We start from the raw sequence: 13,821 nt of genomic DNA on the forward strand, positions 1-13,821 counted from the left end.
AGAGCACAGCCGACACCCCGTTGCAGCTGGCCTCAGCAGCAGGTGGCCACACACACACACACACACACACACACACATATATATATATACACACACTATATATAAGGCACAGCTGCCAAAAGAGACCACTCTGTTTTTCTCATTGTTGTGGGAACCAAATGACTATTTTGACTATTTAGAAGTGACAACTTAAAGCTCAGCAAAATTGCACAAGCAAACAATAAACATTTCATCACATCACCCACCCATCATAGAGAGGGGGGTTGGGGGGTGCAATTGAGTTGTGAATGTCAAACTGGACTAGGACAAAATAAGAGGCTGAATGCAGGCTTAGCGAGAAAGAGGAGTGTTGCCTGCGGCTGTTTATAAGCTTCAGGGCAACATTCCTGTGTGGGATCATCCAAAAGGCACACGGGGCCGCGGGAGGAAGCATGCATGCTCTGCATGATCGTAATGGGAATGGGAATGGGAATGGTTTTATTTCATTTGAACATGCATCAGATTACAATTGAATGCATCCCATAATCAGTTCCCAGTTCCACATGTCCAAAAGGAGTAGGAAGAAGCAAAGCTTATTAAATCCTACCCCTCCATCTGGTACTTTTACAATCAGTAACTGTTACATTTGTTCACTTCCTGCTTTCCTATTATTTTATTTTATTTTATTTTATTTTATTTTATTTTATTTTATTTTATTTTATTTTATTTTATTTTATTTTATTTTATTTTATTTTATTTTATTTTATTTTATTTTATTTTATTTATCACTATATAGGTGGTGCAAGACTACACTTTTTCGCTATTAGCGATCAGAAGTAAAATCAGAATAAAAGCAATCTTCACTCTATGTACTGCATTACAAATGTACTGCAAAAAAGGTCAGTAAGGATAATTCATAATGCCGCCTACAACATACTAACTCCTTATTTCTAACATCACAAATACTTCAACATGCTGATATAGTTCACCTTCTAACAGCTAAAATAATGCATAAGGCTAAAAAAAACTAAACTAAAGTAAACTAAAGTAAAGTAAACTAAAATAAATAAAAAATAAAATAAATAATATAAAATAACAATACAAATAATATAAATAATAATATATAAAAAATAAAATAAAATAAAATAAAATAAAATAAAATAAAATAAAATATGAAAGCAGGAGGTGAACAAATGTACAGTTACTGATTGTAAAAGTACCAGATTGAGGGGTAGGATTTAATAAGCTTTGCTTCTTCCTACTCCTTTTGGACATGTGGAACTGGGAACTGATTATGGGATGCACTCAATTGTAATCTGATGCATGTTCAAATGAAATAAAACCATTACCATTACCATATTTCCACACAATAAGTAAGATATATCATACTGACAGCGTGTGAAGAGTCCATCATTACGGTGGAAAAGTGTTAAATTTAAACCACTATCTCAACTCCAGGGGTCAAAAGCAGTCATTTGGGATGCAATGACACAAATGTAGCTGTTATGTGTTGATGTGTGGACATCACTGACTGTCCTGCGTTTACGTGCAGGCCACTATGAGATGGTGACCTTGTTGCTGGCAAGAGGTGCCGATCCATTATCGAAGGCGTGTGATGGAAACGCCCTGACGTCGTCCCTTTACGAAGACATGAACTGCTTCAGCCACGCTGCAGCACATGGACACAGGTACTTCTAGCTTCATTCTGACTGGAGATGCTCAATATTGACTTTTGTACCGACATATCGGTCCAGACGTACTGAGTTTGTTGCTCTGAGTACATCGTCACATGACTATTATTATCAGTACCAATATCCCTTGTGACGTTTTTGAATTAAAAGTTGCTAATTTCGTTTTACGCCGCTTTGCCCGTGAGCGCCAGCTGCTGAGGTAAACGTCTCCACCTGCTGCCTCGCGAGTACGTGTGAACACAATACAGACTCAACACGTCACATTCCGTAATGTGAGGAGGCCGTAGGGTCAGAGTCTCGGATGCAACACGAGCGCCTATAAATCTCTCCACACCTTCTCCCGCCGCTAGTTCCCTCCTCCGTTCTCGTCTTTAACGCTTTTCTTCTTCTTATCACGCCAGGAACGTGCTGAGAAAGCTACTGACTCAGCCCCAGAAAGTCAAAGAGGACGTCCTGTCTCTGGAGGAGATACTCGCCGAGGGGGTGGAAGGGGAGGATGCTGGCATTTGCCCTTTCCTGCCTTTACCCCCCCTCGCCAATCCCTCCCCAGAGGGGGGATTAGCGAGACTCTGCAAGGCCAGGATGAAGGCTCTGCAGGAGGCCAGCTACTACAGCGCCGAACACGGTTATCTGGACGTCACCATGGAGCTACGAGCGCTAGGTAGGTAACTCGAAGTGTCCGGATCCGTGCATCCATGGCGTCCGGCTCACGGTTTCTCTCCAGGCGTTCCGTGGAAGCTGCACGTGTGGCTCGAGTCCCTGCGGTGTGCTCAGCAGCAGTCCAGAGCGGGGGTCACTTTGTCGCTTCTCAGAGAGTTCACCAGCATCAGAGAAGAAGATTACTGTGAGGATCTGGTCACTATGGGCCTGCCGCTTATGTTCAATATCCTACGTACCACCAAGGTAGGAGACAAAGGCCGAGGTCTTCTGTTCAGCAAAGTAGAACAACATAGGCTCATCAGCATCTTCATTCATGTTCTTCTTGCAGAACGATGCCATCATACAGCAAGTGTGCAGCATTCTTAGTCACTGCTTCGGTCCTGCTCCTCTTCCTGCTGTCCCCGAGGTGAAGGCAACACTCTCAGCGCAGTTGGGTAAGAACTCTTAGTACTCTTCTTCTCTCAACAAGAACAACATTTAATATTATTGTTACCCTGCAGACCCCCACTTCCTGAACAACCAGGAGATGTCAGATGTGACCTTCTTGGTGGAAGGCAAACCTTTCTACGGCCACAGGGTTCTTCTGATCACAGCCTCCGACAGGTGAGTGCACCCAAGCTCTCATGGAGACTCCATTTTCCCGACAGTTTCTCACTGAGATGCTTTTCTTTCCTGATAGGTTCAAATATCTGCTTGCATCCTCCGGTTCTGATAAAAGTGCCAGCAAGCCGATTGAGATCAGCGACGTGAAGTACAATGTTTTCCAGGTGACTGTTCTACTTGTTCAGACTGACCTCTACACGTAAACAACTAGTGCGTTCAGCATTGGAACAACACTTCCTCATTGTCACAAGACTATAGCGAGATGCATTCAGGGACACTCCGAACATCACAACAACGGCTTCATTATGCGTGTACTATGTGCCGTCTAAGTAAACAGAAAGAAAAATAATACGTGGATATTCCCATGTAACTCTTAATGCGGAAGTACAATTTGTTGCTTTTAGGTATGCTCGGAAATCACAGGAAATAAACTTTAAAAAAATGTGAATTTAACTTCAGTTACGTGGTGTCTTTGAACGCAACCCCTCATTGCTCATAATACATATGATTCAAATGTTTTGCTACTATTAAAGATAGATTTTCAGACATGTGGACCATCCTTTAGTTTGATTTAAATGTTCAGTCATTCATATAATATTAACATATGATTAATTAATCTATGCCCGCGACCCTCGTGAGGAAAAAGCGGTAGAAAATGAATGAATGAATGAATAATTAATCTATGATTAATATCAATATATTATAGTCCTGCCCTGTCATTTAGCTTTCTTTCAATGAAATAGTGGAAAATGGCAATTAATCACGATTAATTTGAAAATAAATTAATCTGATTAAAAATAATTAATCACTTAAAATGCAATCAAATGTGCCTTGTACGCTGACTGCTTGTGCAGATGATGATGTCAAAATGTTCTGCTACAATTGAAGATGGATGTGTGCCATCCTTTAGTTAGATTTATATGTTCAGTCATGAATATATTATTAATAATTAATAAGAATATAGAAGAATATATAATTAACAATTCATTCATTATTATTAATATTAATGTATCTTTTACTCTGTTTACTTGCTTTTATTCAACTCTATTTTTTCTGTAAAGCGTCTTTAAGTATTTTGAAAAGCGCTATCCAAATAAAATGTATTATTATTATTATTATTATTTATATAAAAAAATTATTTTATTGTTATATATATATATAATTATAAGAATTATTTTTTTAATATTATATATATATATATTATATTTTATTATTATATTATTAATATTATAACATAGTCCTACCATGTCATTTATCATTCTTTCAATAAAATAGCGGAAAATGGTGATTAATCACGATTAATTTGAAAACAAATAATAAACAAAAAATAATAAATCACGTAAAACGCAACCAAATATCACTTGTACGCTGCTTGACTGCTTGTGACCTTTGACCTATGTGCAGATGATGATGTCATACCTGTACTGTGGAGGAACAGAGTCGCTTAAAACCAAAGTGCCTGATTTATTGGAGGTGAGAATTAATTCATCGAAGAAAGTTCCTGCATGACAATAAAAGTATTTTTCTTGTATTGGCGCCGATTCATTGTGTGTATTTTATCATATTTTATATCATATGATGTCATTCTGCATCCACAAGGATAAAAGTCTCCTTATTAGTGGCATTTAGACATTACACAGACACGTATCACATGTTATGGAATAACAATGATATCAGTGACATTTTTCTGCTGTGGAATAACAACGATATGAGTAACAAGTATGAAGTCTGCTATGCAATGTCAGATAATAAGTTTAGTCATGTTTTCAAATATTGACCTTCAATGTCCTTTACAGAATCCATGATTTATATTCTATACGTCAATTTCTTTCACAATAGTAACAGTAGTCTGTTTTTATTGTTTAGCTGCTGTCAGCTGCGTGTGTATTCCAGCTGGGGGCGCTGCAGAGACATTGCGAGCTCATCTGCTCTCAGCTCATCAACCTGGATAATGCAGTCAGCATCTACAAGACTGCCAAGGTAACACACATACATCTTGCATCTTCTATACGGACATATCATCATCATATGAAGAAGAAAACAAAGTGTTCCTTTTCCCAGGCCCACGGTTCAGTGGAGCTGACCTCGTTCTGTGAAGGCTACTTCCTACAGCAGATGCCTGTTCTGATGGAGAAGGAGACCTTCAGGAGTCTGCTGTTGGGGTACCGACCAGGCAACAACTCCACATCCACGTTGGCCCTCAACCAGGGAGAATCACTCCTGGAGGAGCTGGAAGTTACGCTGGCTCGGCGTCTACGCTCGCTTTACGTCACCTCCAGAGTCTGAGCACGGCGGGATGGAGTGGGAACCTCTGGACTTGTGGCCTACAAGTTAGATTATGAAGAAGATGGGACAGTTTCTCTCTATGAGGCTCAGGAAGCTTTTTTGTAGAATGATGGCCAAAAAAAAAATAAGCCTTTGTTGCCCTCTAGTGGACAAAACAAGAAATGCATCTGACAGAAGCATTCACGGCCATGCTGGACTTGTGGCCTTGATCCATTTGAAGGACAAATAATACAGAATAACCCCCCCCTCCAAAAAAAAGTAACCAGACCAAGAAAAGACTTACTTGAGAATGGGAAGAACTTTTGCTATTTAATGAGAAAAAAGATTTGAAAGTATTTAAATCCCAATTAATTGTTTTTTGCTATTCATGGTAGACTTAAGCTTACAGCAAAAGAATGATCACATGGGAAGTGCGTGTGTGTGTGTATGTGTGTGTATATTCCAATAAATATACTCTTAGTGAACAACTTGGATATATTTTGGACTTGACACGCCGACGACCATGAAAAAGCAAAAGAAAAAGCAAAAGACGGCAACTGAATTGAGTTTATTTGTCGGATGCTCACAGTAGTTTTGATGTTAAACGGGGATTATTACATCGTCTCTGTTTAATTCCTGCTCTGCCGACTCTCGGAATCACCGAGCCGCTTGCTTTGCCGTTTCTACAAAAACAAAAAGGAGCGTGAACGTGATGCTATTGCTTCGTCTTTGTAGGTATTGATACCCCCCCACCCACCCAACCCACACACACTTTATTCTCATCACATGTCGTCACACCGCTGAGTGACACAGGGTCAAAGAGGCATCGCTTTCATAAAGTTTATGCGTGAAATAACGGGAATCGGAAAAAAAAAAAAAAAAAAAAGGGATCAGAAAATCAACAAAAAAAGGAAGTTGAGTGGCGGCTGAGAGAACATTAACACCAAAGCCATGCAAAGAGAAGCCGGTGTTTGACATGCACACAGCAATACAAGCTAACGTATAGAGCAGGAATCCCCAGCATGGTAAAGACCACAATCAACCCCATGTTGTGTTTTTTTTTTTTTTTTTTTTTTTTTGTCTTTAAATGCTCTATTTACAACGAGAAGGTCTGTGGATCAATGATATCCTTCTCAGGCCCGGCCTAAGCAAACAATATGAAACAGACAAACAGCAATAAAAGAGCATTCCCTCTCTCCAAAAAGAGGCTAAGTCTACATTCTTAAATCACTTTGTATTATTTTTTTTGTTTGTTTGTTTTCTTTTAAATAAAAGTTATCTTTCCCCGTGTCATTAAGGTCAAGGAAAAGACAAGTCATTCAGCTAAACTCTGACCAAAAGAAGAAAAATGTCTTCTTTTTGTTCTGACGCCCCATTTACAAACACACAAGGGTAATAATCATAATAATAATAATAATAATAATAATAATAATAAATAACATTCAACTGAGCTAACAGCTTTGTTCATATAAATAGTCAAGTTATAATAAATTAGGAAATGACACAGTGAGATGAACTACAAAAATAAGCACAACCGCATTGATGACATTGTTCCGTTGCTTTGTTCTTCTACTGCTGGTAAGTGAGAGGTATCCATGGACAAATCGATGATTTGGATCGGTCGGAAAAATACACACGTGACTTTTTTTTTTTCCTAGACGGTATCTAAACATGGCGTCACAACTAAGACAGTTCTTTGACTTTGTACATAAGAAAACCGTATAGCAGTCTGTACAACAGAATCATTCATGATCATTCATGATCATCGTTCGATATTGTCACATCAGCACAATGTAATGACATCCACCCAATCCACCCGCCCCCCCACCCCCCCACAGTCCGGTCCGTCCAACCCATCACAGTTCAAGTTCTTTTGCAGCAGTAGTGGTATTTGGGATCAAGTCAGTTTTTCACTTGTCAAAAAATGAAAGCACAGAAAAAAAAAAAAAAGTAGAATCCAGCAAATATCCGCATTCTCCTCCTCTTCCTCTCTTCTCCACGATGATGAAGACGTCCCAATCTCCAGTCAGCTGGTTTACGTGATGCTTTGTCTTTTTCACAAAAAAAAAAAAAAATGCTCCAAATTCGAGAAAGCTCCTTGAGGCAAGTGTATGGGAGGCTGAGTGGGTTAGGTTAGTTTAGATTGGGGGTCAGGGGGGGGGGTGCGAGGGGGGGGGGACACCAAAGGTATTTTTATCTACTTCTACTGTAAGGGTGCAAGATGAAGGTAGAAGTCTGTTTCCATGGTAACCCAAAGCTCTAAAAAGCGTGGTCTCTCTGGTGGTCGGCGGCCTTCAGGGGGTGAGTAGTGTTTGTATCGGGGGGGGGGGGGGGGCGTGTGGGGGGGGGGGCAGAGCTTAATAGGTTTTCTGGATAATTCCTAGTGTGAGAAACGAGGCAGGTTAGCACACAGTTGAGCAGAAAGACAAGGCGGAGATGACGAGGTGGGGTGGGTGGTCGGGGATGGGGGTGGGGATGGGGGTGGGGGCGGATGAAGATGCGAGCTACAATGCGACTTTGAGCCGACAGACGGCGTCTCAGTCTAAAGAATGCTCTTGTAGCGACAACTTGACTCTGAGCGGACATTTGCTGGTATTGTTTTCCTGCTCCTGCCGCCGGACGTGCACGGGGGAGGGCGACGGCGAGGGCGAGGGCGGGGGGCAGTGCTTGGACGTGGGCACCTGTCCATTCTTCTCGTCTGAAAAGAGTTGTTTAATTACGTCAAACAAGTTACTCAAGGGGCTGCCTAGAGGTACGCGGGAGGGAAGAAGAAGAAGAAGAAAAGGGAGAAAGAGAGAAAAAAAAACGAATGAACAGTGGGGTCCACAAGGTAGACGGAGCAAGCAGAGGATGATGATGAAACAGTAGGGATGGGCATGGAAATACGTCCATTATGTTTCTATTAATGTTTGTGCACAACTTAGAGTCTCCATTGAATGTTTCGGGGAGGTGAGGAGATGAGAACATGCAAAATCCACACAGCGACGTCCCAACACGGATCTGAACCCGAGTCTCCTGTCATGCTAACCACATGCTAACCACAACAAAAATGAAGGTAAACCCACCAATGAACATTTGGAAGACTCCAACAGAGGAGTTATTGATTCTGATATGAGACGAGTCTAAAACTTTATTACAGAGGTGGTGCAAGACTACGGTTTTTATGGGTTCGCTATTAGCGATCAGAAGTAAAATCAGAATAAAAGCAATCTTCACTCGCTAAATGTACGGCAAAAAAAGGTCAGTAAGGATAATTCATAATGCCGCCTACAGAGAACATACTAACTCCTTATTTCTAAAATCACAAATACTTCAACTTGCTGATATAGTTCATCTGCAAACACCTAAAATAATGCATTAGGCTAAAAAAAACTAAAGTAAAGTAAAGTAAAGTAAACTAAAATAAATTAAAAAATAAAATAAATAATAATACAAATAATAAAATAAAATAAAATAAAATAAAATAAAATAAAATAAAATAAAATAAAATAAAATAAAATAAAATAAAATAAAATAAAATAAAATAAAATAAAACCTTAAACTATATTACGAAGTTTGTGGGCAGTTATTACGTTTGCGGGTGTAACAAACCATCTGTTTGTGTTGTTTATGGTAGGTTTATATATTTTGGTTAAGTACATATGACTCAATTTGTGTCAAAGTGAAAGTATCTTTGGTGTTCTACTCTTCTATGTTCTACTGCTGATTACTAGAGAACAGAAAAAGGTAGAAACTAATGTTTTTTTTTTCCGATGACAGATGAGTGTCCTAGAACCCCATAATCTGTGTGCCTTGAAAAATCAATCAAAATCATCAAAAAGGGACGGCTTTTGAAAAATTGCTGGGATTACGCACGGGTAAAACTTTAGAATTTGTGGGAAGTAAAAAAAAAAAAAAAAAAAAACTTAAACTGTATTACGGAAAGCAGGAAGTGAACAAATGTAACAGTTACTGATTGTAAAAGTACCAGGTGGAGGGGTAGGATTTAATAAGCTTTGCTTCTTCCTACTCCTTTTGGACATGTGGAACTGGGCACTGATTATGGGATGCTAAAATAATGCATAAGGCTAAAAAATATAAACTAAAGTAAAGTAAACTAAAGTAAAGTAAACTAAAATAAATAAAAAAATAATAAATAAAATAAAATAAAATAAAATAAAATAAAATAAAATAAAATAAAATAAAATAAAATAAAATAAAATAAAATAAAATAAAAAGTACCAGATGGAGGGGTAGGATTTAATAAGCTTTGCTTCTTCCTACTCTTTTTGGACATGTGGAACTGGGAACTGATTATGTGATGCATTCAATTGTAATCTGATGCATGTTCAAATGAAATAAAACCATTACCATTACCATTACCATAGCCTCCTGCAACCGATTATGTTCCACCTTAGAGGTTGTACTGTACTTGAACATTGACTCAACCACCCACGCCCTCCTTTGTCCTCTCAAGTGTCCTCCACAGGTATGCTCGCTACGGAGATTAAGGACATAATGACAAAGATTGATGAGGCCTTTTGAAAAGATGGTATGCAAATATCCACCCCCCCCCACCACCACCACCACCACCACACCACCATCGCCTAATTACAGTCGTTATCTCATTTGAAAGGCCCCGTGGTCAGCTAGCACTAGAGAAGTAAAGGATTGTCTCAATGGGTTTTGACAGCTTTAAAGGAACACGAGAGCTGTTGACGTATGTATGTAGCATTCCTTCCACCAAGAGGGTGCAGTGGAATGACCAAAATACTACATGTAGTACTACATGTCATCATGAATGGAAAGTACCTGTTGCTAATACACAGAAAAAAGGATTTATTTATGTCTCATATAAAGATTGTGGATGATGCATTTAACACACGACTTTTGGAATGGGATACAAGAGCGCTCACTGTCCGGGCAAAAACCCGGACTGTCGACTAAGCGTTCTGCACAGCTGTTCAGGGCGAGGGAACGATGTTTTACCAACATACACTTGCTCAGCTGCACGGGCTGGCAGCCATTACATGGGCAATATTCCAAAACGGGGCAGTTTTCCTTGAAGTCCTTCATATCAATCTAAATGTGAACTATAGATGGAATATCATTCCTAACCTCTATCCTTATATTTTACGTCAACAATCGCTCATGGTTTGGTCACTTCCTGTGTTGAACTGTTCAGGGATGAAACAATTCATCGATTAATCACAGATTAATAGAATACCCAGTTAATCATCAATTATTTTGGTAATGCATTGATTGTTTTTTTATTATATGTAAATATCCTAGGCTGCACAGTGATTGAGTGGTTAGGCCACACAGCTAGGAGACCCGAGTTCGATTCCATCCTCTCTGTGTGGAGTTTGCATGTTCTCCCCGTTTCTTCGGGTATTCCAAAAACATGCTAGGTTAATTAGCGACTCCAAATTGTCCATAGGTATGAATGTGAGTGTGAATGGTTGTTTGACTATATGTGCCCTGTGATTGGCTGGCCACCAGTCCAGGGTGTACCCCGCCTCTCGCTCGAAGACAGCTGGGATAGGCTCCAGCACCGCCCGAGACCCTCGTGAGGATAAATGATCATGATTGTATACATTTATTTTACTGAAATGAATTGACAAACATTTATATTATATATTATATATATATTATATTTATACATTACAAATTGTTAATTTGTTAAAACTTAGGTTGTTTATATTGTTTATTTTTATACGGTGTATTTTGTACTGATTCTGTTCTCTTGCCGCTAAGCAAATTAGCCCACTGAGGGACGAATAAAAGCATATCTTATCTTATCTTATCTTATTATTTTGCCGGACTACCTGGTGTTTACGATTAATCGAAGCAATAATTGACCGATTAATCGGCAAATAAAATTATTAATAATAAATAATTACTAATAATTATTAATTAATAAAATAATAAAATAATAAAATAATAAAATAATAAAATAATAAAATAATAAAATAATAAAATAATAAAATAATAAAATAATAAAATAATAAAATAAAATAATAAAATAATAAAATAAAATAATAAAATAATAAAAATAATCGGTAGTTGCATCCCGAATTGAGAGAAAAGAATACAGAATGTGTATCAATACATTGATCACTTATGTAATGATCAAGGAAAAGAGCGTTAAAAGTATATGAAATAGAAAAATAAACAAGTATTAAGTAGAAAAATGATCTGCTAAATATCCTTAAAGCTGTCACGACTGCTGAGCCAACCAAAAAGCAGATATCAGATGGCGGTGTATGGATACATTTATTAGAAAGATGAATATTGAATATTTTGAGAGACAGGCACATAACAGTGATGCAATCTCGCCAGCAGGTGGAGCTGTTGCCATAAATATGAAAATATAAGACAAAAAAAATGGCTTGAAAAAGGATGCAAAGAGCAACAGAAGAGAAACTTAAGGTCCTTTTGTCCTGGTCACTCGGCTGCTGAGGGAACATTCCAATGACTAATGAGAACTCGGAGCAAGCAACCCCACGTGGAGAAGAACACGGTCTCACATCATCATCCACTCAGGAGGCGAGCGTATAGCTGCTGTGTTGCCATGGTGATCGGCCTCCGACTCGTGGAAGTAGGCGTAAGAAGATGAATCAGCTTTCCATACCTGACTGTAATCTCGGCTGCCTGGCTAGCCTGACAAGGTTTTGACCCTCGGAGTGTTGGAATGCGGCGAGGGCAGCCATGCAAAGCCAATCGCTTGGAGTGGCGACGCGTTTCGAGCAGAGCAAGACGAGGGGGGGTGGGGGGGTGCTATCTAGTGCACATTCAGCTGTGGAAGGCTGCTTCAGGTAAGGTGATGCTGATGAGAGGGTAAGGTTGTGGGTATTGGGGGGCGTGGGGGGGGTGGGTAGTCCTACTCACCAGATAGCTGCTGGACTCCAGGCTGGTCATGTGTGCTTAACAACTGGCTCTGAATGGTCTCCACTACCCGCTTAAAGCGTCGGCTGGGTCCTGCGTACGGATACGCAAAGAACAGTCAGAAGAATGAGCAGATGCCTTCAGGTACTGAAGTAAAAGCGCGGACAGTAGAAGCTTGGTGCAAAACATTTCCTGTTTCACCCAACTCGTATCCGCTCTGAAGTTTGCGTATGTGTGAGCGTGCCGTGTAAGCCGGCTGAGCTCAGGGAGCGTGGAAGGAAATCTTATCAAGCACTCACAATTTGAAGACTTGTGAAAATCCCTTTTTGGCAGCACATCTGATAACAGTCACCTCTGGGAACAGCAACTCTAAGCACCCCCCCCCATAGAGTCAGGGGTCCCATATTAGACAATCTGGCCAGATCCAATACGAAATCTCTGCTTTTAACAAACAAATTATGCCTTAACCCTCCTCTTGTGTTAAGGTCGGCACCGACCCGTTTTACATTTTATGGAAATGGTTTAATTTCATTTGAACATGCATCAGATTACAATTGAATGCATCACATAATCAGTTCACAGTTCCACATGTCCAAAAGGAGTAGGAAGAAGCAAAGCTTATTAAATCCTACCCCTCCATCTGGTACTTTTACAATCAGTAACTGTTACATTTGTTCACTTCCTGCTTTCCATAATTTAATTTAATTTAATTTAATTTAATTTAATTTAATTTAATTTAATTTAATTTAATTTAATTTAATTTAATTTAATTTAATTTAATTTAATTTAATTTAATTTAATTTAATTTAATTTAATTATGATGAGCCAATTCAAGAAACAATACAAGCAGTTGATGTTTGCTAAATACAAGGATGAAGAGTCTTGAACCAGTCATGATGTGCTATATATATCACTATATTGACACTTACTATGGTACCCATTATGGCATTGGGTGCTAATATCACCTCCTACTTTGGTACGAGGTACATTATTAAAAAAAAACACACAAAAAAACCCTTAAACTGTATTATGGAAAGCAGGAAGTGAACAAATGTAACAGTTACTGATTGTAAAAGTACCAGATGGAGGGGTAGGATTTAATAAGCTTTGCTTCTTCCTACTCCTTTTGGACATGTGGAACTGGGAACTGATTATGGGATGCACTCAATTGTAATCTGATGCATGTTCAAATGAAATAAAACCATTACCATTACCATTACCATTACCATTACCATTACCATTACCATTACCATTACCAAATGATATCAAGAATCCTCAGATTTGGCAACAGATAGTCCAGAGGGAGATTGGTCCCATCAGGGATGTTTGGTAGAAATGGGTGCAGCTCCTTCTGCTGTTGTCCTTTTCCAAGAAAAATGGTTGTTCTGCTTTTTTATTTCAGTTCATACTAAAGTTCTGTTGCTGAAAACAATAACTTTTTCTACATTTTCTTAACATTAATATATATGTGTCAAAATTGACCCGAACACCATAGATGTTTCTTTAGTGATTAATACTAAAATGAGAAAATAAATACAACTAATTGATTTAAGAGATATGTTCTATAGCCATCAGGTAACAACATTTATTAATATGATAATTTTGAGGTTCATTTTACCATTTTTGGAAATTGAAATCGAAGAGTATAGTGACAAAAAAAGTATCAAAACCAACATTTTCATGTATGAGGAAGCCTAAGAAGGTAACCAAGACATGAGAAGCAAATTTGATGGTAACTTATTATTTTTAGTGTATT

At 38.7% G+C, this 13,821-nt stretch overlaps 2 protein-coding genes across 11 annotated transcripts in view; one reads left to right on the forward strand and one right to left on the reverse strand.

Moving 5' to 3' along the window:
- abtb2b (ankyrin repeat and BTB (POZ) domain containing 2b) overlaps positions 1–6,084 on the forward strand; it is a 50,152-nt gene extending 44,068 nt beyond the window's left edge. Inside the window, exons 8-17 of the mRNA XM_058075833.2 lie at positions 1–42; positions 1,532–1,667; positions 2,072–2,331; positions 2,395–2,573; positions 2,659–2,764; positions 2,831–2,933; positions 3,010–3,097; positions 4,338–4,406; positions 4,800–4,913; positions 4,995–6,084. The exon at positions 1–42 is cut by the window's left edge and continues 55 nt beyond it. Coding sequence (XP_057931816.2) covers positions 1–42; positions 1,532–1,667; positions 2,072–2,331; positions 2,395–2,573; positions 2,659–2,764; positions 2,831–2,933; positions 3,010–3,097; positions 4,338–4,406; positions 4,800–4,913; positions 4,995–5,219 — 1,322 coding nt within the window. The 3' untranslated portion in view covers positions 5,220–6,084. The remainder of the gene's footprint in view (positions 43–1,531; positions 1,668–2,071; positions 2,332–2,394; positions 2,574–2,658; positions 2,765–2,830; positions 2,934–3,009; positions 3,098–4,337; positions 4,407–4,799; positions 4,914–4,994) is intronic.
- brsk2a (BR serine/threonine kinase 2a) overlaps positions 5,559–13,821 on the reverse strand; it is a 209,072-nt gene continuing 200,809 nt past the window's right edge. For 3 of the 10 annotated variants that reach the window (XM_078793369.1, XM_058075834.2, XM_058075837.2), the window contains 2 exons: positions 12,069–12,158; positions 7,585–7,944 (listed from right to left, as the gene is read on the reverse strand). In XM_078793369.1, coding sequence (XP_078649495.1) covers positions 7,736–7,944; positions 12,069–12,158 — 299 coding nt within the window. In that variant the 3' untranslated portion in view covers positions 7,585–7,735. The other 7 variants (XM_058075839.2, XM_058075840.2, XM_058075835.2 and 4 more) reach the window with 7 other exon arrangements.

Source organism: Doryrhamphus excisus, linkage group LG1 (assembly GCF_037039965.1).
Source record: "Doryrhamphus excisus strain RoL-2023G ecotype Guam linkage group LG1, RoL_Dexc_Guam_v1.1, whole genome shotgun sequence".
In the NCBI taxonomy this organism is placed as follows: domain Eukaryota; kingdom Metazoa; phylum Chordata; class Actinopteri; order Syngnathiformes; family Syngnathidae; genus Doryrhamphus; species Doryrhamphus excisus.